This window comes from Oreochromis niloticus, linkage group LG6 (genome assembly GCF_001858045.2).
Source record: "Oreochromis niloticus isolate F11D_XX linkage group LG6, O_niloticus_UMD_NMBU, whole genome shotgun sequence".
Lineage (NCBI taxonomy): Eukaryota > Metazoa > Chordata > Actinopteri > Cichliformes > Cichlidae > Oreochromis > Oreochromis niloticus.
This window is the reverse complement of record NC_031971.2, coordinates 28,733,328-28,757,619: the sequence shown is the minus strand read 5'-3', so window position 1 is coordinate 28,757,619 and position 24,292 is coordinate 28,733,328. Positions and strand designations below refer to the sequence as shown.

Here is a 24,292-nt window from a genome sequence, read left to right as displayed (position 1 = left end):
GCACCATAATGTTTAATATTTAGTATTTACTGTCATATTCCCATTGTGATCTTGTTTATTACTCTTGTCTTCTTCTGCTTGCTTTCTTTTTTCTTTCTCAACAGGTGATCCAGGTGATCGATATATGTATTTTTTTTTGTCTGCTTATTCTGTTGGTTTTTGTTTTTTGCCCTTTTTCCCCGTCCCTCTTCTCAGGTTTTTTTTTTTCTTTCTTTCCCTCTTTCTTTCTCCCCTTTCTTTCCACCAGTCAAGTCTGTCCCGTATTGAGCAAGTGAAAATAAAATAAACAATTGACTATGTGCACGTTAGCATATGCTACTTCCGGTGCAAAAACTCCTGTGGGGAGCTTTGTTTCCGGTGTCCTATTCGCGCCCTGTTTAATGTCCAAAAGAAGTTAACCAAATGAATGAATTAAGCGTCGATTTACATTTATATAGATGTCTTGGTCATTTACCCAATATAACTGTAAATGATGTTCATGGACTTGTCGATATTTTGCCCCCACGCCTCAGAGCAAAAGAGAAAAGGGATTCAAATGTTATATTTCTCAGCTGTCCCTCATTTATTGCGGGTGTTATGTTCAAAAAATAACCAGCGATAGGTGAAATCAAGTAGCCAATTTTATTTTTTTGATGCGTGGACATCGTGGACATCCAGTACTGCACTTTTTAATTTAGAAGGTAAGTCACAACATACCCTTCATACATACTAATGTATAGAAACCCTCACCAGCAATCGTTCATTTTTTGTGTGGCTTTTTTCACGGTTTGTTAACATGCTGTGTAGGTGTGGACATAATGGGAAACATCTGTGACTATTCTTCACCTGTAGTTTGAATGCTGAACATTTGCCTGTTTAAAGAATAAGACCAGTCACTATACAGAGATGTGCTTCTGAATGTGGACGATGTGTCTTGTGCTGCAGTGATGCAGTTCTGCTTGTGTTGAGTGATGCAAACAACCGATCGATCTAAACTCTTTAAACGTCAATCACGTGGTTACCGGCTACCGGTGAAAATAATCGGGACGGTAAGCCAATTTCTGTCTTAGAGCATTTGCGCCGCTGTGTGTTTTTGTGGTCTTCTTTTGCGGCTAATTCAGTGAATTTTGGTCTGATCGTGGTGAAACTTTGTGTGTGGAGTCAGTGATAGCTCTGGGAGCTAACCAGCCTATCTTTAACCGGTTACTTACATGAAGTCTGAAGAATTTCTGGTTCGGTTTTGTTTGTTTAGCGGACTTCTGCGCATTTACGTAACTGCTCGTTTAATCGCGGCTTATTTTCGGTGTGTTTGGTGGTTGTAGAAATGGTTTATATGACATTTTAGCTGAGATTATGAGGTTTCTGTGGATACCACACATGTCTGGACTTATATTTCTCAACCCGCGTTATAACCGATTAAACGTCATCTCCTCCTTTTTGCCCCGGTACCGGAGACGTGGGGCTTAAGTGGTTAAACGTCAAAATCTATCATTAGATTTTTTTGTGACACAACAGTGGTGAGTGTTCCCACCTTCTGCTCTTTGGAACTTAACGCAATCTTTCCGTTTTCAAGTTTTGGACATGATTTTGGAGTATATCTTTGCAGTAGCGATTTACCGCAAAGTAAAGCTACCGGAAATGTGCAACCCTACATCCGGCCTCAAACCAGGAAGTTAGCATTTTCTCGTGCACATAGTCAATAAAAGGTGAATCAGATGGACCATTACGGCAAGGCTGGGATGGTCCATTTGGTAAAGTAAATCCATTGGGCATCTTTCTTCGCCTTTAGACAATAATTCTGATGGCAAAAGAACCAAACGGGACAGGTAAAAAGAAAGAAAAAAAAAAAAAAAAAAAAAGCTAGTTATGTTACGTCTGACACTGAAGCACTTGGTCCTGTCGGGGTTTCAGTGTCAAGCAAAGGGGGCGTGTCTAAACAAAGCCTGTGTGCAGACCCATATCATTCTTCAGAATGTCACCTGACCAAATACAAATGAGGCCCCGACTCTCTGAAACAACGATACTGTCCCGTTATGTGATTCAAGCTCTTTAAAAGATGCTCTATTAAGATTCTTATGCCAGCAGGAGTAGAGTCTTTGAGGGGTAGCACTGCCCGCCACCAGGATTTTTGTATTTGTTTTTGTCTTTCTATTTTATACTGGGGTGCTGTTAGAAAAGTTGATGTTGTGTTTTTCTGTGTAAATTTTTTGCACGTTTGAGATGCCAAATACCTATGAAGATACCTACACTCAAAAAAATCTGTTGTTGGATGAACACAATTTAATCATGGCACCTTTTTCCACCTGATTTAACCAAGTACAATAACCTATTTTTGACCATGTCAAACCAACACATTTGGCATTTGGTGGTTTGATGTAATCAGATTACGTTGGATCAACGTAGTATACTTACATTGACTTGAAGTGATTTATTTAAGTATGTAGAGTGAAATTTGTTTTAATTCATTCTACACCAGTTAAAAACTTTAGGAAAACGCAATGAAATCTTATTGTTTGAACAACTACTTTGTTAATCAAGGCAATTACTGCAAGTCTTCCTTAATGAACCAATATGGGGGTTGACAATTTTATAGAGACAAACAACCATTTGCACTTGCATTCATGGGTAATTTAGGATCACCAATTAACCTAACTGTAATTACACACTGCAAACTAGCCAGATTGTGGATTTGAACCCACACTGAAAAAAAGGGATTGGCCAACTCTTGGATTTACGTAAACATCTTGCGTGTATTTAACACAATTGCCTCATGCTTTAAAGTTAAGTGTAACTATATAGTGTAGAAACTACATGATATGCAGAGAGGCTAGATTAAATTGTTCATATCATGTTCGAGTGAAGTAAGTCAATAACTTTCAGTCTCGTACGCTTTGGATCGTGGTTTCAGGAAGGCATCCATCTCAGTCAAATCGAGCAAATTGGGTGGTTGTTACATTAAAAAAGTCTAACTTGTAATTTAAACACAATAATATCATGTTTCTATAAACGTAATTAAATCATGAAGGATCTGCATGAAATTCAACAACTTAATTTGTTCTTGTTGAGATGACATGATACAATCTAGTCAGAGTGGTTAGTTGCTGAACTCATGAAATTCACAAGATCGCACGAGATGTCAAACTGCAGGAAAATCACTGGAGTTATAAGAGGCAGACAACTACACACACACCACGTGTATGCTATTGCTATTTATTGTGGTTTAACCTGTCAAGGACAAAAACGTACAAAACAATTCTGCATCAAGCCTTGAAATCATAGCTTTCCTGCTTTTGTTAAGTCTGGATTGGTGGCATGGTGGTTAGTGTTGTTGCTTCACACTAAGAAGATCCTGGGTTCAAATCCACAGTCTGGCTAGTTTGCACTGGTTTCTCTCTGGGTATTCTAGTTTCTTCCCACAGTTAAAAGCCATGCAGTCGTTAGAGCTAGGTTAATTGGTGATTCTAAATTACCTGTCAATGTAAGTGCAAATGGTTGTTTGTGATAGACTTATGAGTTGTCCAGGGTGTACCCTGCCTTGTAACCTATCACTTCAGGGTTATTTCCCAGCCCCCCTGCAACCAGGATAAAGGGGAGGATGGTAGTTGTTGTACATCCATTCAATTTTTATGGTAACCAGGATCTAGACTTTGTTGAACATTACATAATATGAAGAGAACATGTAGTATTTAAGTGACCAAGTAGTATTGGGGTAAAAGTTATTGAATAGTGTTGAAATAAAATGACAAAATTGTGAAGGATTAAAATATTCCAAGAGCTCAACTTACTTCATCTAAACATGTTTCAATCGCGTTTTATGAACACAAAATGCACAGGTTTGTTGAATATGAAAAAGTTGTGTTGATTGAACTCAATTGTTTAAGTTTCTGCCAAAGCAAAACATTTGTGTGCAACCGATGTCCACTATTGAATCAAGTAAATCCAACATGGCCTTTTTTTCAGTGCAGGCCCTTCTTGCTGTGAGAACCATCACACCACCAAGCTGTCAATACAGGCTTAAATGCTGAATAAACAATACCTGTAATAATAATAATAGCTATCATTACTATTTTGAAGTTATCATCATTAGAAATGTATTTTGAAAAGTAAGAAAAGTTTATTTTGACTCAACATGAATTTAGATTGTTTTTATTTTAAATCATATGCTTACCTTTTCAAAGAAACTCTTGCTTTTTGTGTTTCCCTCAGTTAGGGCTATTAAATAAAATAATACATGTCTATCATATGTATAATCCTGGTTATTAATTCAGTTATACATATTTATAGTTAAAAGTAAAGGTTAAATGTGAGGTTAGCCTTCTAGTTCAGATTGTTGTTTCACTTTTGCAACTGTATTCCTGGCAGATATTTTAATTACTTCCTGTAGCATTTATGAGAAAGGTGTTACTACTGAACATTATTCCCACAACTGTCACAGATTACGTGTTCTGCACATCATACACCAAACAATGCAACTCTTCTGCATATTTGTACCATGAATAGAAATGGGAGGCTCGTAAAAAAAAAAAACAATTGATGAATAGAAAACCCATTAAAGTGTTTTTACATAGTTACTTTAGTGTTTTAAACACTACTATAAAAATGGATATTAACAATCAATTATCATTGCCCAGATTAGCCAGACAGAACTTTTGTTGTTAATCACAAATAACATTGTTTTTTCTTTTTTTTTTTTAACTGTAGAACCATTATATAATGGTTGTTTTACAATATAATGGTAATTTTATTGTGGAAAAAACTGAAACTTTTTGGAAAAGTTGCACATTTTCCAAGGCTGTCGAGTGGGCTGGAGTCTTTGCAGGTTGAACCAGAAGAAAGTTGAACTTGAAGAATGAGCTACATTATTAGCATATTTACATGCATATACACATTAGCGGCCTAGCTTAATCAATTCTGACAATTAAGGACCCCTGAATGTATTTCATATGTTTTTTGCTCATTACTGGCTTTAGATACAGTATATTATCTGGGCCGACACACACTATATTGCCAAATGTATTCACATGTCTGCCATCACATGCATATGAATATCATGTTAAACCTAACATGATATTGCCCACGCTTTTAATCTGTCACAGCTTCAGATCGTCTGGAAAGGCTTTCCACAAAGTTTAGGGGTGTGTCTGTGGGAACTTTTGACCATTCTTCCAGAAGTGCATTTGTGAGGTCAGACACAGATATTGGATGAGAAGACATAATTTGAATGTCTTTTTAATTATTGTTTCTTGTTTTTTAGTTATATTTCTTTAGTTTCATTTCATGGGCAGCATTTTACCAGAAAAGATCAGCTTACCCTTACAGGAAAAATCTGCACATGCCAATGTCGTGAGTTATCAAAACACAGAAAACGAGTTCCCAGTCTTTCAGCAGAATGTGATCATCAGTACAGTCAGCTGGGGCTATTTCACTCAATCAAATGGCCAAACACATTAACAGATAGTAAAGTAAAAATCAGGATATATAAAAATTCCCTACATAAAACATAACATACATACATTTCTTTTTTACAGTGATTATGGCTTCTTCTTTTTTCTTTTTTTTACCTGGTATTTACTTTACATTTTACGGTCAGTTCTTTACGACATGTGATTCCAAGCTTATTGTTTCTTTTCTGTTGGCATGTTTTGCTCACAATTGCACCAACTGTCAAAGAAGGTTTTGCACACCTTAGTCATATGCATGTTTTTTAATCTGTTTCTGCAGTGTTTTCAAACATAATAAAACATGAAATATTTTACGATTAACTTCTTTAGCTTACTACTATTTACAGTGTTTTCTCTCACCCTGACGTATACTCCTATGGTTGTTAGAGGCCATTTTCTCAGTAACCTTCTTGTTGTGATGTGGTTTAGCACAGGTGTGCAACAGTCTACCAAACAGGAGGATTTTTTTGTTATTTTATTGGAGATTTTTTTCTGCTCTTTTCTTACTAGTTTATAATGGTATGCTGTCATAAAAGTTGACGGCATGTTTTTCTCTGTACTTTCTGAGATGCCTAGAAATATACTGGATGCTTGTTCTTATCTGAACGTCAGAACAACTAAACAATTTAATTTAATGGCACTACCGCACGCTGTCCTACTTAATGATGCATCAATCATTTCATTGATCACTTAATCAACAATTAAAACAGAATCTAATTCAATAAAAGGACTAGATGTTATAATCCCTGATATTGCATTGCTTTGAATGGAGAAAGTCTTGAGGGATGGCTACAATGAGGAAAGGCAGCCCGGAAGCTTTACCAGCGGGACACATCATCTGTTGTGTGCCTCAACTTCACAGGTTGTTTTGGCCTTTTATCACAAATTATTCTACCAATTTTTATTTTCAATTTCTTTTTAAATTCCTTGGTTAGGTTTAGGGATTAGAAATCTGATCTAGATTATAATATTTAATTCGAATATAAAATTTTTAAAGACGCATCATCAGTAGTGGACCTTAGATTCATTGTGTCACAGTCAGACCGTATGGAGCGTGAGTGGAAGAAATGAATGCAGACACAGGAGAACAGAATTTGAAAAGATAGTGGACTCTTATAGGTACCTGGGTGTTCACCTGAATAATAAACTAGACTGGAGCCACAACACTGATTCTCTTTACAGGAAGGGTCAGAGCAGACTGTACATGCTGAGGCGGCTGAGGTCATTTGGAGTCCAGGGAGCGCTTTTAAAGACCTTCTATAACTCTGTGGTGACATCTGTCATTTTTTACAGTGTTGTATGTTGGAGCAGCAATTTATCGACAGCTGAGAGGAAGAGGTTGGATAAACTCATTAGGAAGGCCAGCTCTGTTCTGGGATGCACCCTGGACCCAGTGCAGGTGGTGGGAGAAAGAAGGACTCTGGCCAAAATAACATCTCTGATGGACAGAGTCTCCCACCCCATGCATGTAAATGTTGCTGAACTGCAGAGCTCCTTCAGTGACAGACTGCTGCATCCTAGATGCATGAAGGAGCGTTTCCACAGGTCCTTCCTCCCTGCAGCTGTCAGACTGTACAATCAAAACTGCTCCCAACAAACATAGATGTTTACATCTGCGCTGTAACTTGCACTATTTTATCAACCGATTCACGCTACAACCTGGGTTTGCCTCTTATCTGTATTTTATTTTATTTTATTTAATAATGGTGCAGTACTCTGTTTTGGTAACCATTGTCCTTGATGTAAATATGTAAAATTGTGTATGTTTCTGTTCTGTGTCTTGAGTACTGTTTGTTTGTATATGTGTCTTTCTTGCTGCTGTTACATCCAAATTTCCCCTTGTGGGACAATTAAAGGATTATTCTATTCTATTCTATTCTATTCTATTCTGTTCTAAAAAACAAAAAGCAAGCCTTTATTGGGCTGAAACACGAGAAACAAAAATACAAGGTGAGATACCCGTGGGGCGAAACTAAACTAAACATAAACTGGGCAAAACCAAATACCTGACAAAGCAGTGACTAGACTGTGAGACTGTGAAACAACTAAGATTGCTATGTTAACTATGAGGCTATGACAATAACTATGACACTATGAGAGCTAAGACGAGAGGTACTAAAACTGGATGAGAAGAACAGAATTCCTGACAACGACTGAATGACAAGACATATACTAAATACACACACAGGAGGTGATCAGGGGGAGTGGAAACACATGGGAAAACAGCTGACACAAATGAACGTCATGACACCACAGGGAACGTGAAACTAAAACAATGAACATAGAACACAAGACCTCTTCGGAGTAAAACAGGAAACAAGGAGAGACGTAGACATGACCCAGGCTTGACAACATGAAAACACACAGATAGGAAATCCATGACCTGACACAGAAGACCTAGGAGAAACATAAACTAAACTCACGTTCTGGGATTATTATTTGTTTTGCCTTAAAATCCTTTCACATGAGAAATCACAAATACAAAAATGAACACAAAATGCTGTGTCACAGACCCAGTCCCTGACACATTGGGTGTTTTGGCCATTATCACTAGACACCCTCATTCAAGGATAACCCTGTCAGGGTTGATCAGACTCTGCAGTGTGTCTCTGGCATATGTAAAATATATGTAAACTGCCTAATGACAGTGATGAAACTATTTGTTTACACTGCAAGCCAAGTCAGTTAAATCTTATAAAAGTGTATCCATACAGTCTGAGTATAGCAAATTTGATTACCTTTTAAATGTTGAGTATCTAAAATAATCTGAAATAATAAGAAAAAGAACAATAGCTATCATTAGTGTTATTATGATTAATTTATCAAGTTGTCTGTGAAGGTTCTCAGTCATCCAGGTCATTGTAGACTAAGGAGCTTGGAAAGAAAGGTATCTGGACCAGATGCTCCTTAAAATAATCAAGTTATTAATAATAATGAGTTGTACTAAATGCTATAAAAACTTTAAAGAACGGAAAAGCCCCAGGACCTGATGGTTTTTGTAGTTAATTTTATAAAGAATTTAGTGAGCTGTTAATAGACCCATTACTTAATATGTTTAATTATTCGTTCTTACATAATAGATTACCTCAGACTCTAAGGGAAGCTAATATTTCTCTTATTTTGAAGAAGGGGAAGTGTGCAGAGATCAGTATAATCCTACCTTTTCACCCATGTGCCTCAAATGCAAGACAGAAATTGGTACCCTAACTCACAGCTTCTGGTCATGTTTGAAATTGCAAGAATATTGGTCTAATGTGTTATCTGAAATGGAGAAGATTTTCTGTTGTGAATTGGAGATGGACCCTATGTCTCTCATACTGGGCCTCCCCAGCCGGCGGTTAATATCCAAGAATAATAGGAGATTGTACTGTGTTCTCACCTATGCGGCGAGGAAGAATATACTACTCCAATGGATTAATGAAAAAGCACCAACTATTAAAGGTTGGCAAAGAGTAGTGTTGGATCTAGTCCCATTGGAATACCTTACATGTGTACTACACTCAAAAACAGATCAATTCTTTAAGGTGTGGGAACCATACTTCAATTATGTGGAACCTGATGTTTCTAATAATATGTTACAAGGACTCTCTTGAGTGTTCATATTGGGACTACAGATATTGTACTGTATTGTATTCTTTCTTTCTTTCTTTTTTATTTATTTTTTTAGATGGACCTGAGCTGGTGTTTTGTGCTTAGTTATCAGTCTGTTTATTTGTTTGTTTTTGTTCTGTTTTGTTTATTTGTTTTTTGTTTGTTTTTGTTTTTTATTTATTTATTTATTTTTGGTTCTGAATTGTACACTTTATTGTGTTATGCAATTATGTACTATTTGTGAAAATAGAAAAAAATAATAAAAAACTAATAATAATAATAATAATAATAATGAGTTGTAGCAGTTTAAGATATTGTTTGTTGTGTGCTACATCAAAACTGTAGACATAAGGTTTTGCAAACAGAAACACAGGATATGAAGAATGTCTACATCAGCAGTGGTGTTATACAGTAGTTTTAATCACTTGCTAAAATCCACACAAATAATTTCCTTTACTTACCTGTTATAATTTAGATGAAAGAAGCTAGATGCTCTAATAGTCTGCAATGTGTCTTATGATTCAGAGAGCCTTTTTCCCAAGATTATGCTAATAATGCATTCTTCCTACTTGAGCAGTCTTTTTTTAAAATTTTTTTTAATTCACAGAAGTAAAACATTCGAATTATGCCAAAATCATGAGTTTAAATAAACATGTCAAAGAGCTTTAAGGGAAGAATGGGGACATAGACACATCCCATATATAAAGAAAGGAATTGCAGTGATTTACAGCAAAAACACATGCCAAACAATCCATCATCAGCACAGTCAACTGTGAATGACCTCTACATGACGAAAGCAAATGATCAAACACGTAAAGAAATACTGAAGGGAAGAATGAGGATATAGAAGTGTTCCTTATAAAAGTAAGCATTCAAAGACACACTGCACACTAAAACGTCTGCTACAGTCTTATTCAAGAAACTGGACTGGCTGCTACAAAAACAATCAACACTCTGTGGTATGTGTTTAACAGTATTCTTTTGTATATCAAAAACATTAATTTATTGTTACTGTAATAAAAAAAAAGATAATTAATAACCCATAGTAGATAACTCATGGACCAGATTAAATGTGGGAAAATGGTGAATTTAGCCAAACTATTACTGACTTGTATTGGGCATCTTAGCGTAGTCTTAGAGTAAAGACCTGGCACAATTATTGCTGGCTAATTGTTGTTGGAACCTTAAGCGCCCTAGGTGCATATTTAAGAAATTACTTGGTGAAAGTTAAGTTTAAAATCTTCTTTCTCTTTTTATTGTTGTCTATTTGTTTGCATATGTTTTTTGTGTCTCTATTCAGGGTCTTGGGTTATTTTATTTTATTTGTCTTCCTTTTTCTTTTATCCTTTTTTTGCCTGGTTCCTCCAGGAATTTTTTTTTTACTATACTTTATAATATTCTTTTTCTTCGTCCTTATGGAAAATTAATTTTAAAAAAGGCAATGATAGATTCATGTATGACAGTGACTCATTAAGGTAATAAACTCATTAATTAATTAACCTATTAGTCAGTTACTTCACAAATTAGTACTTGCAAATAGATACAGAAAATGTTGAGTTGTTGATAAACTGTAACTGTAACAGAGAGGGAGCAGATTAAAACTAAGAATAGGTGGATGGAATAAGATAAGAAAGAAAAACAAAAGATGATTCCTTAGCTGAGATGAATAAAGGCTAGTGACTATAAAGATGATTTTTTTTAATAAATCAAAATCTTCCTAAATTTGGTTAACTTTTACTTTTTACTCATAAAGTTTTAAACCAGCAGCTAGCAGTGACTTTTAAGGTGAGATGTTGGTTTAAGCGGTCACTCAGTTTCAGATTGAACATTTTAAATATCTGTTTGATAACTTTGAGCATGCAGTTTGTCTTTTGTGTCAGTTACATATAGCATTGCTTGGTTGCATTTCCACAGAGGACCGCACTTCAATGATACTGTGGACGATGTTAACTTTATCAGTAACTGGATAAGTTGAATAAATCCTCTGTATGGATATCAAGTTATTTTAATTTTAAGAAAGCAAATGTCTGTTTCTTACTTTTTGCATAAAAAAGCAAAGTAACCTTATCATAAAAATAGCTTTATTATCTCAACATTATGGCATAATTTGCTCTTAATGATTTATGATCCATACCCTGTACATTGGGACTACCATACAGTAACATTAGCAATAACACACAAAGAACTGCATCTTAATAGTAAAGAAAAAATAATTTTGAAATGTAATGGTATCAGTGTTAGACATGATGCTATTTACATGCATGCCTCCATATGTGTTGGGTAAAGTGACGGCAATTGTATAATAACACAATGATAAAAAATTTGGAAAAACAATGGGAAGAAAAATAGAAACCCTAATGATGATTTTGGTGATTCTGATGGATTTGGGTAGAATTAATAAAATAAACATACATTAAAAAGCCTGACCTTTAGCTTTGCCTTTTAACACAATGACAGTCAGTTCCTCTGGCCTCTGTTTTGCTTATCAAATAATGTTTCAAGCACTGATTGATTGTTGTACAAACAATCGCACCTGGAACTTTAGTCATGGAAATATGTCCTCAGACTGCTGATTGCTCCTCCCTGCCTTTTTTGTTTTTCTTTCTTTCGTTCTCTCTTACCCTCACTACTATTATTGTTTTACTTTTTATTTATCTACTTATTATTATTTTTCTATTGCCATTTTTATTTTTTTTTTATCCTATTTTTCATTTATTATACTTTTGCTATTTAGCTTTTTTCTTACATCATTTGTATTTTTTCCTATGATAATTTTACTTGCCTTTCAATCATGAACCTCTGTTCTGTATATTTTGCTAAGGAGGGGGGAAAAGACAGATTTTTTTTTCTGATGTTGCATTTTATGACTTTGCCTTTATCTTGTTCCTTTAGTACAACACTGTCCATCATGGCTGTCAAACACACAGTCATGCTCCTGGTGGCAGTTTGTCTCTACCTGCCAGGTCTAAGCCATGGCTTTCAACCATCCTTCTCTGTTGATGAAACTCATCGTAACATCACCAGAAAGGCAGTTCTCAGAAAGACAGCTGAGGTCTGCCGAGACCTTGCCGCCGCTGATGGAAGAGACTTCAACTTGAAAGTGGGCTCATTATCATTTAAAATGGGGTCACTGTTTATGCATTCATGTTTAGTCTAACATAACTGTGAAGTATAACTTTTTGAGATTTTTCCAAATGTCCAGCTAAGCACTTGGCATTTCTTTGTCTCCAGATTGATGACAACTTGTCAGTTCAGGAGGTGCAAAAGGCCTGTTTCTCCTCATCTACCTCCACCGCTCCGCTCTCTACTGACATTTTCCAAACTGCCCTTAATGAGATCTACGGTAGCAATGAAAAAGTGTATTTCTCATTGGTCGATTTCCCTGAGTTCCATTTTCACAGTGAGACCTTCCTGGGAGGACGGGACATCATCACAAGAGGTACACTTTAAAGTTCCTCAAAATTAAACGTGTTTACATTCACAGATAGTAGATTATTTTGAATTTTTAAATTAATTTATATTCCTATACACCAATTAAAAAAAAACATTTAAATGATAAGTGCAACAAAAATCAGAATTTTGCTTCATTAGGTTTCACTTATACTGGATTCTTAAGGTTATATGTTTTGTTTGAGGTATGTCTGTTGTGAAGGCTAGTGTGAAGTTGGAGAATTTTGTTGCTGCAAGAGAGGTTCTTGGACAAATTTGTCACATAATTCAGGTGAGAGTGATAATTATTGTTTTTATTTAACTGGATGATGTTAAGATTTTGGAAGTAGGAAGCAGTGATAGGATTGGAAATAATGTTAGATTTTCCATACATTAAGGACTTTTACAGCCACAGTAACTGGGTGGAGTTGGGGAAAACCACTCCTTACTCCGCTCTGATCAGACCAGATCAACCACTGCAGAACCTAGCAGGTAAAAGCCTTCCAGCAACTTTAATCACAGTAAGAAAGCACACTTGTCACGACTTGTTTTAGTTAATTTACCTGGTGTGACGTGCACGCACACACACACTTGCAATAAGGGAGATGAAGGGGATGAATAGGAAAGAAATGAAGGTGTGAAAGGAGGAAGTAATTACATTCATCCAACCTCATCTAACAAACAATGTAGAAACGTTTTAATGATCATCAGTTTAACAACTGAGTTTGAATAGATGACAATATTTTGTGCTTTTTATTAGTTATGCATATTTGTTTTAGAATTATTTAAGTACTTAATATTTTTAATTTGCCATTTTTAATTTTAAACAAAAACTGATGTTGGACAGTTTTTCCATTGTAAAACCAAATCATTTTACACAAGCACAGTTCAGACCAAGTCTTGAATATCACCAAAGCATAGATGGCACACTTGCAAACCTTTTAAATACTGTATGTCATAACCTGTTTCCAGATGGTTTTATGGATAACTTTTCTCTTGCTTTGCTCCAGGACCATTTACACCAACTTGTAAGAGCTGTACAGGAGACGCCTGTGCTGATAACATTTTGCCTGAAGTGCTGAAACAGGGGCTCCTGACCTCAGGCTACTTTAGCACATTCTCTTCTTCAAAGCCTACTGGTAACAATCACATTTATTTGTGTATAACAGCAAACTATTAGGATTTGTGTTATTATTTTCTTTTGTTTGCTTGTTTCATAGCAAATGGACTGTTTATCAAACCAGCAGAATGGGTAAATTGTAATCCAAACTAAAACTAAATTGGCTACAGTTTGTTTTTTCATTAGAAAATGTAAAAAAGCATCTTACAGCAATGAAGACCCACAAGCTGCAAATTTAAATATTACAACAAATAGATGTGTTGGCCCACCTTGAATTTAATTTAAAAATTACCTAACTCATCTATTCATTGCCATACCCCAACTTTAAAACTCTTTGGATGTTTTTTGTCTTGTTGATCAGTTATTCAGCTATTTATCTAGGTATCATTAAATGTAATTTGTTATTTTTTTGTCCAGGTAAATGTAGCCATGGTGGTCTACTTGACAAGACAAGAAAAAGGGACCCAGTTGGGGGCATCAATAAGGATTCTTTTACATCAGATCATGGTACATTGCACAGAAAAGCAGCTAATCTGGCAGTGGATGCTACTATGGAGCTGCTGGAGGACATCAGACTAGCTGCTGGAGACAGGAACTTCCTGCGGTACGGGAAAAATTGATCAGAGACATTCTTGCACTCATGAAATGGTTACTAGAACTCTAACAAATTTGAAATTGAAACAGTTTATATTTACTTTCATGACACAGCTTTTTAGGAAAAAGTAGTAAAAAGCCTTCCTCACAGAAGATACACATGAAAAGTTTCTGCAAAGACACCAATCATTCTAAATGTAGAGAAATTGGGTTCCTTACAGGATAACAAAGAGCTGATATTGTTTTGTCACTTATGTTCCTCCAGATTGATGGGCCTCTCCCAGTCCTATGCACTGTGTTTTGTCATTGACACCACAGGCAGTATGAGAGATGACATTGCTGCAGCAAAGCAAGTTGCCTTTAACATAATTGACAGTAACGCAGGAACGCTACAGGAACCCTCTCAGTACATACTGGTACCTTTCAATGACCCAGGTACTTCCACTTTTATGGATATTCCCCATGTTGCCAAAGAGAGCCAACAAATAAAGCATACATCTACAAAAATCTGTAAGTTCATGTATTTATTTGTCTCCCAAAAAGAATTTGGACCCGTGATAAAGACAACTGACAAAAACTACTTCAAAAAGGAAATCAACAAGCTCACTGCATCCGGAGGAGGGGATGAACCAGAGCTGAGCATGTCTGGACTGCAAGTGAGTGTACTTGTGTTCTATCATTGGGATGTGTGCTTACACAGTAATTTGTCTGATGTGAATTATGAACTTTTAGGATGAAGACATGGGGTATTTGCAGTTAGTGCAAAGGACATAGTTAGGAAATTATGGAAATTAATATGAACTGTATGTGTCCTATTATGTCATAACAGAATGACTGTGTGCACACATTATTATAACTTGCTTTTTTGTTACTTTTTTAATCACTTTCTGAATTACAGTTTTGCACATCTGGTAAATCACAACAAATAATGTTTAATTCTTCTGTCATTTGTATCACTGACAGCTTGCGCTGACATCAGCTCCACCTTCCTCTAAAATCTATGTCTTCACTGATGCTTCAGCCAAAGATTCCCATCTAAAAAGCACCAACATTGCCCTTATAGAGAGAACCAAGACTGAGGTATGTGTGAGGATAAGTTGCATTTTTATTACTGTTGCACTTTAGATGTCACGGCGAGTGGGATGAGCCGTGTGAAGAAAAATAAAAGAGGATCCAATTGCAGGCACTCATGGAGGTGCGAAGGAGGTTTATTGTAAAAATAAAACACAAGTTGAAAACGGCAAACGGAACAAAAGATAATCTAAACTGGGAACAACTAAACTACTGAACTTAAAACAAGAACACGAACATGAAGGAGGGTGAGCAGAGGCATGTGACAGTAGACAGCAGGGAGAACACACAAATGGAACACAGTAGATTCACAGACAGACCAGCAACTAGTACACAGGTAGACATGACTTAAATACACACAGAAGAACACAGGGAGATTACAAACAGGTGGGGAACACAGCTGGGAGTAACTGACAAGACGAGACAGGGGAAGCAAAACAGAATACACTGACATCAGACATGACCCTTCAAAGTAAAACAGGAAACAAGAGAAAATTCACAAGACACAGACTAGACACTGAACTACACCTGCAGGAAAACCGAGGACACCAAAACAAGACCTAAAAACTAACCCCTTAACCAGAATAAACCAAAACATAGAATTCCAATAATAATAATCAAGAAAGGACAAGAATCAGAATACAATACAAAATACAAAATCAAACCAAAACATGAGAACTCAAAAAAACTGGGTCAAACTGACCCAGAACCGTGACATTAGATGTTAGTTCAGCTGATGAAGACATTGCCAAATATAAACATGCAGAAAGGAAAGAGTGTTCTTTGTTGAAATTTAAAAATAAATAAATCCTGAATCTTAATTCGAGCTTACAAAAATGTGTAAAAAAAAAAAACAAAAACAACAAAAAAAGGTTGATACTCTGGGGGAACGAAGTACGGTGTGGCGCAGTGGTGCCGTGGTTAGTACTGTTGCATCACATTAAGAAGGTTCTAGGTTTGAAACACTGGGTATCCATGCCTGTTTGGAGTTTATGTTCTTTCAGCGCCTCTGTGTTTGCACATTTGTATACAAAATTCTGCATGGTGAATTAATTAATATTTTTTGAATTAGCCGTAGATATGAGTGAAATGTAGATAGCTGCTAAATAATTACTGGTAAAAAGGGTCAAATATAACTTTAAGGCATCATAAATGCCATTCCATTATCAAATTTTACAAAAGCTTTTTTTTTTTTTTTTCAAAAAATTCAGGTTTACTCAAGTTATTCCAATTCTAGAGCAAAACACCTCAGTAAATAGTTTCATTTATCCATGTACTGAATGGTCACTTTAGGTCTCTTTGATCCTGCTTTACATAGAACTTATCCAGTTTCCACTGAGCATGATATATATAAACTAATGCATTTTTCTGTCCCTACACTTTCAGGTATCTTTCCTGTTGACAAACATTTTTTTCAGTCGGCGGCGCCGCAGTATTGATGGTCAAGATTTTTCATCTCGTGCAGTGAGGCTATCAAATGTCCAGCTATACAGAGACCTGGCCCAAGCTTCTGGAGGTCAGGCTATTGAAGTCAGAAAGTCAGATCTTTCCATGGCCACTACTGTTATAAAAGATTCGTCCGCTGGTGCTGTGGTGAGACACTGAGCATTAACAGGAATTACTTAACATGTTTACAAATTGTGAAGGACTACATTTTGATAAGTTGGGGCCTGATATTTAACAGATTTTCTTTCAAAATTGCTTTCTCACAGGAGCTTCTGTTTCTTTGTCTTTCAGGTGACAGTTTTCCAGGTAGTAATGGATCCGGGGCGACCTGATAATTTTAATTTTACTGTTGATTCATCAGTAAGCAACGTCATCATTTACATCACCGGAGTTTCATCTCTCACCTTCACACTCACCAGCTCAGCAGGTTCAGTTCAACGATATTTTTTGGACATCAGTTTTCTTACACCTAATGTTTCACAAAGACAAGTCACTTCCCACCTTGTGTCAGCATTGCTTTATTTATTTTTTTGGCTCTTTGGAAGTTCCTCATCTGACCTGATCTCTGGTCTCTGCTTTTTGCCTTTCGATTTCTCCTGTGCAATGCTGTTGTTTGGGCAGTCAGGTGAAGGTTAAGAATGTATAGTAGTGGTACTAGTCATAATTTTACTTTCTTATTTAGTAGTAACTGTGCAGGTGGATTGGAATTCATTTGCCTATTACAGAAGTGGACTAATTTGCAAGTGTCTCACACCCATGAATTGCAGTAATAGCACAGTAGTAATAAAAACAACAACAGTTACAATAATAATTAAAAGTTTAACTAAGGAGGAAGGAAATTTCGTTGTCATGCTGGTAAATAATTCAGCCATTTTCCTCTTCTCAGTAGTGTCTCAGGAGTCAAGTCAGACCAGTGGTCCTCTGGCATCCTTAACAACAGTGGGAAACCTACGCAGAATAAGTCTCAATGCTGGAAATCAAACGGGTTTTTGGCAAATCCACATCAGCTCTAACAGTCCCTACTCTATTAAAGTCACAGGTCTGTAATATATTTAGGAAATAGTCTGTAGAGAATGTTTTAAATTGGTATAATATTCCTAACTTAGATGTGTTTTCTGTGTGCATAAGGTCAAAGTTCAGTGAACTTCATCTATAACCTTGTGGAATTACAACAGGAAGGTGGCATCAGACCCAAGGAAGGCCGTCCTGCTACAGGTTGACTAAACAAAAATGTATCATTTGTTATAATACCAGTATAATACCAGTATTTAGGTCATCTCAATTTCCCACAAAGGTGACCTAAATGGTCATGAAAAAATTATTCTATTGATTCATGTTTCTGGGTACACTAATTTCCAACTTTTTTGTTTAGATAAACATAAACTTTCAAGTTTAAAGAAGATTTCCCCTCAGAGGTCTTAAATAAACACATGTGGTGTAGGCAGTACTTTCAAATGACTAACTGCAGAAAAAAATGGCAATTTGTGTCCATGCATATACATAAACATTGATATGATTTCTGTACTGTTAGCATTATTACAGCACTCTATCAAATTCAGTAAAGGCAACCTTATCTACCCTATCCATTCTAACAAGAGAACAGCATGTTTACATGTTCACGTACAGTATAAGGATCTGTTGTAATCAGTGTTGGGACTAACGCGTTATTAAGTAACGCGTTACAGTAACTACGTTATTATTGTGGTAACGAGCACGGTAACTAGTTATTATGCCAAAACCAGGAACGCGTTACTCGTTACTGGGATTTAGATAGGCTCGTTACTCGTTACTTCGTGTGGTGGATATCGCGGAGCTTCCACAGATTCAATAACATTAGCAAGTGGTGGAAGTCAGCAGGTGGATGAAGGAAAAGGGAGGCAAGAGGAGAGACCCGAAGCGGCCGCCGGTCCGCGTGTCAGGTGAACTGAACTTCAGGTAAGAAGTTATGACCTGCAGTCTATCAGTCAGATATAAACCAAGTTTAGGTGGAGTTTATTTTCGGTATGCTGACATTTTCGTACTGCGTGCTAGCTAGCATGACGGAGTTTCTATACAGCTGGGTGGGTGCTATGTTACTGATGTTGAACTTTATTTTGTTCATACGGTTAATTATTAGAGTTGCCAACCGTCCCCTAAAAAACAGAATCGTCTCGTATTCAGAGAAAATATTTCGCGTTTCGTACTGAGGTGAAAAGGAACACAGTTTGTCCCGGACTTCAGCTACAATGAAAAAGACACAAAGCTGAAGCTGCACAGCTGCCTCTTCTTCTCTCATTCTCTCCTCTCCTGTTTCTACTTCAATCACAAAACTGATCAATGATCAGCTGATCGGCTTTTCTCTCTTGTTTATTTATCGCCCACTTTGCGCCAGAAAGAGGAAACCAGCGGATGTCGTGCTAAACAACAGCAGCACGTTTAAGCTTGATCAGCTGTTGTTAGAATTTATTTAATATTAATTTCTAGTATCAGCTGATGTTTGCTGGAGCCACAGCTGTAAAGCTGCTGGTCATGATATCGGTTTGGTTATCTGGTGAGAGGGAAACATGCAGATGAAACCAGGAGATGTCCTTACTGAATCATCAGAGCTGAACAGGTGATGGAGAAACAGGTTTACCTTTTAGGTGACATGGATGAGTTGAAGGGAAGTTATGAACTGTTTCTGAGAGACAAATAACACCAGCATCCTTTTCTACGTAGCTGACAGCTGGTAACTGTGCAGGGGCGGGTCTAGCAAATTTTTGCCAGGGGTCCATGTAGGGCATTAACAGGGAAAGGGGGGCACAAGGAAATACTTTTCTTTATTATTCTCATTTAAAATGTCTCGGTTTTAAAAAAATAATTATCTGAGTCTTACAACAAACAATTGATAGATTAATACATATATACCATCAGAACAGTGTACATCACTGTCACAACAGTGTTTATTTTCATTCAAAGGCTTTATGATTTTTCCTATAATGGTGGGCCGGTCTCTAGTCAAAATGCCTGGGACGATTGTTTTGTCCCAGTCCAGCTCTGTATGCAGCTCATGTGCAGTCTGGTGTTACCTACATCTTCCTATTCAGAAGGCAGAATTTCCAAGTTCTGAGTACAATCAAAAGCACCACGACTGCAGTTTTTGTGTTGGATGTAAAAAGCAGGCTAGAATCATGGCGGCGGTCAACGACGGTCCAGGCGTGGGATTTCTCTCGTGGAAATGTGCACATTATTTTTTCCTTTCTATTGGTAGGTGGCACAGTGCACTTGTGGGAAGTAAGCAAGCTAGAAGACTGACAATCTTGCTGGGTATCCAGTTACAGAAGCAACACATTAACAAGAGAAGTCTGAGTAAAACCAAAGTTACTTTCCCTAGTAACTAGTTACTTTGAAAGTAACGAGTAACTTGAAGTAACTGAGTTACTTTTTTAGAGAAGTAACTAGTAATGTAACTAAGTTACTAATTTAAAGTAACTTACCCAACACTGGTTGTAATAATACTCTTTTGTGCCTTGCTATCGTTTTCAGGTGGTAATGTCACTCTCCTGGTCACTGTGACAGGAAGTGACACAGTAAAAGTCACAGAGGTCACGCTCTTCGACAGTTCAGTGCCAAAGGAGTTGACTGGATCAATACAGGCATGTCATATTTTACACCTGATAAATGTAAAAGGTCAAAATTGCAACTGAAATTACAACAGACCACAGCAAGCATTCCTAGACTTAGTTGGTTTTAGTCTATGCTAACTGCACTGTCAAACATAGTGCTATAAACATAACTTTTGTAGTTCTACAATAGCTTAACAAAACACCAAGAAGTAAAAGATACATCAATAACATTGGTCTTTGGTGGCTGCTTGTGTACTCTGATTACTGATTGTTGCTACCATCTAACCTAAACATGCATAAGGTGTTATCAGTTGCTATCTTTCTGTTTTCCACAGTCATTAGAAAGCAGCAACTTTCTGGTAACATTCAGTGAAGTCCCAGCAGGAGACTATGTAGTTCGACTGCAAGGTGAGGACACCAGCACCACATCCCGGTCTACCTCAGATACCTTCCAGAGACAAGCCTCCACCCGGATCACAACAGCTAGTCTCTCTGTTGCTGTGAGTAGAGTCATATGTGTTTTTTTGAATTCCTAGAGCCAATTTTTTAAAATCTTCTTATCTGTCTGGCTAAAATCCAAAACCACTGTCACATTATTTTCCATGTCATTTCATAAAAGAAAGGAGTGATTGTTTAACTTCAAATTTCCTGCCCTCTTCTATCGCTACTTTTCCAGGCTCAAGCTGACAGTATCAACATAGAACCAGGCACTAGCATCACCATTCCTTTTACAGTGTCTTCAGATGTAACTGGGACATTCAGAGTGCAAGTCAGCAATGACCGCAGCTTTGACTTCACCTCACCTGGAAATGTCACCATTGGACCAAGCAATGGAGGCAAAGCCAATGGGACAATAACCTTAACTGTTCCAGCCAGCACTGGATCAGGAACGGACGTGACCCTCACCATTCAGGCACAAAACGCTGCTCCCACTGACACCAACTATGCTGTCCTCCGATTTTCTGTGGCTGCCAAGGTAAACGAAAAAAGACTTTTGGTGAAATGGGACTAAAAACTGTGTTTTACATTTTAAAAAACTAATAATCCAAACTACATGTATCACTGTTCTGTATTTTCAAATGCCAAATGTTTCAGTTTACATAATGCTTAACTGTGATCTGAGGAGAGCTTTTAAAAGAATCAGCTCAGTGATGAATTAGTATTACATATGTTCTAGTAGTAGAAAAACAGCATACATAGGGTTCAAAATAAGAAAAAAAACCATGATTGACTGCGTGGACAATGTAAGGGCTCATGCTACAAATTTCACCCAAGAAATCCATTGATTAATCTGTTAACTTTTTCATCATGGTTGTATTAGTAAATCCAAAACCAAATGTTCTTTTGCACTCCACAGCTGTTCAATCAATTGTTTTTACAAACAATTTGTTATTTGGTATAGTGTCATTTGACCACTGTGCTAAATTCTTTTTATCGCCCAGATTTGCTAAATTATTGAAACAGTAATACTACAATCGGGGTTATATTCAACAATCACTGAAACCAATTTTGTGAGTCAATCTGAATGAAATGTCTGGATTTATAACCCATAATATCAATTAAAGTGAGTTTTAAATCAGGACGTAGTTTTTTTTGTAAACAATAATATGTCATTACATACACATTTTTAATAAGTAATATCCAAAAACAAAAGAAAACGCTGAAAAAATGAAACAACAGAGATATAAGGTAGCATCTATACCTGATTTTTTTGTTGTTGTTGTTCCTGTTCTTTTGCCTTTCTGACTACTTGAGCTCCTTTCTCTCTCTTTTCAGGCAACAGATTTGTCCAGTCCAGTGTGCCAGATAGTCAATATATCAGGTATCTGTAATGTGTCTTCCACCCTATGTGCATCATCCCAGTGGGAGTTCATTGCTAATCTCACTGACGGCATCAATGGGACTGGCATCGCAAGCATTACCATCCGCGAAGGGAATGGTACTCTTGATACTAGCACAGTAGTTGGAGCAGGGGGTGAGAATATTACACTGGTTACCTACACTGCCTCCTGCTGTTCACAGAATGTGGTTCTAGCTGCTGTGGACAGAGCAGGAAATGTGGGGACATGTATGGGGCAAGCTAGACTACTTGCCACGCCTGCTCCTATGACTACAACTACCCCAGTACCTACAACTACTTCTCTGACTACAACTACTCCAATACCTACAACTACTTCTCTGACTACAACTACCCCAGTACCTACAACTACTTCTCTGACTACAACTACCCCAGTACCTACAACTACTTCTCCGACTACAACTACCCCAGTACCTACAACTACTTCTCTGACTACAACTACCCCAGTACCTACAACTACTTCTCTGACTACATCTACCCCAGTACCTACAACTACTCCTGTCCCTACAACCACTCCAGTGACTCCCTCGATGACTACTGCTGCAGCTAACACAGCATCCACTAGAGGTCATACAATGAGTGTAACACATTATGTCTGGGTCAGCATTGCTTTTTCTCTGCTTTTTAAGTAAGGTATATAAACAGAAATTTAACTAGAACTCAATCAAAATCAGTTTTAGAAAAGTAATACTTTTAACTCTTTTTAAAATATGAGCCATTGCATTTTTGTAAAGGTGCAATTGTGAGCATCTCATATTTTTATTTTTTATTTTTTGGGTGAAAGTGGTATAATAACGTACATTTTGTTTGTTGTTTTTTTCATTGCCTGCTAAAGAAAAGCTCCAAGTAAACATATATGTTGAATTCACTACATAAATCAACATTAATATCCTCTCTTACAAACTTATAGTTAATCTTTTCATAGATGAAATTGTAAAGTATTTGATTCCTTTTAACCTGTACACATAAAGTAGCAGTTTCTTAGTTTCCAAAGCTGCATTTCATTCCCCAGTATAATGTAAACAGCAACTACTATCTGCTCAGGGAATGATGATTTAGAGAACGTTTAGAAACAAAACTCCATTTGGAACATCCTGAAATGCCACCATTCCAGACATTGCTTCCGAATGAGACAGCTTGGATGCCTTTTGATGCTACTGTGGAAGATTTACAATAGACTATTAATATAAAATTTATATATACGAATTTTGGCAGAATCACAAAACATTTTAATGTGTTTAAGCAATAAATAAATGTGATTTCATCAGTTTACAACTATCTCATTTTATTGTCTCATTCCTAAAGCAATTACCATCATGTGCTATACTTATAGGCTATTACAGTATGAGGTGACTGAATTCATAATTTTTTCTTGCAGTTTCAGTGTGCCACATTGACTGATGATTAAACTTGCCTCCAGTACTATGTTGAGTTTATCCCTTTGAAATAGACACTTTTGCTTCTGCAGTTTGGCTTTCCAGGAACTGCTTGGCAATTGAAAGCACCAAAATTATACAACAAAGAAAAACATGCAAAATATCATAATTTAATCTTTGTTAGAAGAGTGTGCTCAATTATTTTTAAGTGGTTTAGCTTTCCCTCCATATTTTGATTCAAAAGCAACACACATTAATTATTATTAGTCAAATTATTATTGATCAGCTAGAGACGTTTTAATACTGTAGATATACTTGAAGCTTATTTCCCGTCAACCTATGATTTTTTTAGTAGATTAAGGAAAATGAGTAGATTACACAGTCTCACAGTCAACATAAATGTCAGACTCTACAGGTCTCGGTTAGTATGTTAAACATTAAAATTAAAAAAGACTGAAAAGTATATCTATTTGGAAGGACTTGCTGGGAAAAGTGTTTACTCTCAAAAATAAAACTTGTAAATGTTAATGACTCAAAAAAGGTGAGACCAGCAATACGGTAAAAAGAAATGTCCAACATCTCAAACAATGTAAAAGCACGATGCATAAAACACTAACATTGTGGGTCAATTTACAAATCGAAGCAACACAAAACAGGAGCACCAGGAGCCCAGAGATTACAAACACAAAAAACTAAGCACAAGAGTCCAACAACACAGTTCAGGGGGCCAGCCCGGAGGCCAACTGCACAACAGTCCATCATATACTTCTGTAGGCCGACCACGGAGCCAGCGGCGCCGATAA

At 36.7% G+C, this 24,292-nt stretch overlaps 1 protein-coding gene across 1 annotated transcript; it reads left to right on the top strand.

The window, feature by feature from the left end:
• Positions 1-9,875: 9,875 nt before the first annotated feature.
• Positions 9,876-23,351, top strand: LOC102079154 (von Willebrand factor A domain-containing protein 7). Its single transcript, XM_019359715.2, has 18 exons — positions 9,876-9,970; positions 11,904-12,111; positions 12,243-12,450; positions 12,647-12,732; positions 12,839-12,932; positions 13,451-13,579; positions 13,978-14,164; positions 14,420-14,589; positions 14,698-14,810; positions 15,118-15,234; positions 16,612-16,818; positions 16,963-17,098; positions 17,558-17,710; positions 17,800-17,886; positions 20,176-20,285; positions 20,591-20,755; positions 20,932-21,231; positions 22,032-23,351. The coding sequence occupies exons 2-18, from the start codon at positions 11,920-11,922 to the stop codon at positions 22,743-22,745; spliced, it is 3,168 nt and encodes a 1,055-aa protein (XP_019215260.1). The 5' UTR covers positions 9,876-9,970; positions 11,904-11,919; the 3' UTR covers positions 22,746-23,351.
• The last annotated feature ends 941 nt before the right edge of the window (positions 23,352-24,292 follow it).

What these genes read in the sequence shown, in the direction of transcription:
- LOC102079154 (XM_019359715.2), top strand. Translation starts at nt 11,920, where the DNA reads ATGGCTGTCAAACACACAGTCATGCTCCTGGTGGCAGTTTGTCTCTAC. An exon ending in GAAGAGACTTCAACTTGAAA is followed by an intron (nt 12,112 to 12,242) that starts GTGGGCTCATTA and finishes CTTTGTCTCCAG; the next exon opens with ATTGATGACAACTTGTCAGT. An exon ending in CTCTTCTTCAAAGCCTACTG is followed by an intron (nt 13,580 to 13,977) that starts GTAACAATCACA and finishes TTTTTTGTCCAG; the next exon opens with GTAAATGTAGCCATGGTGGT.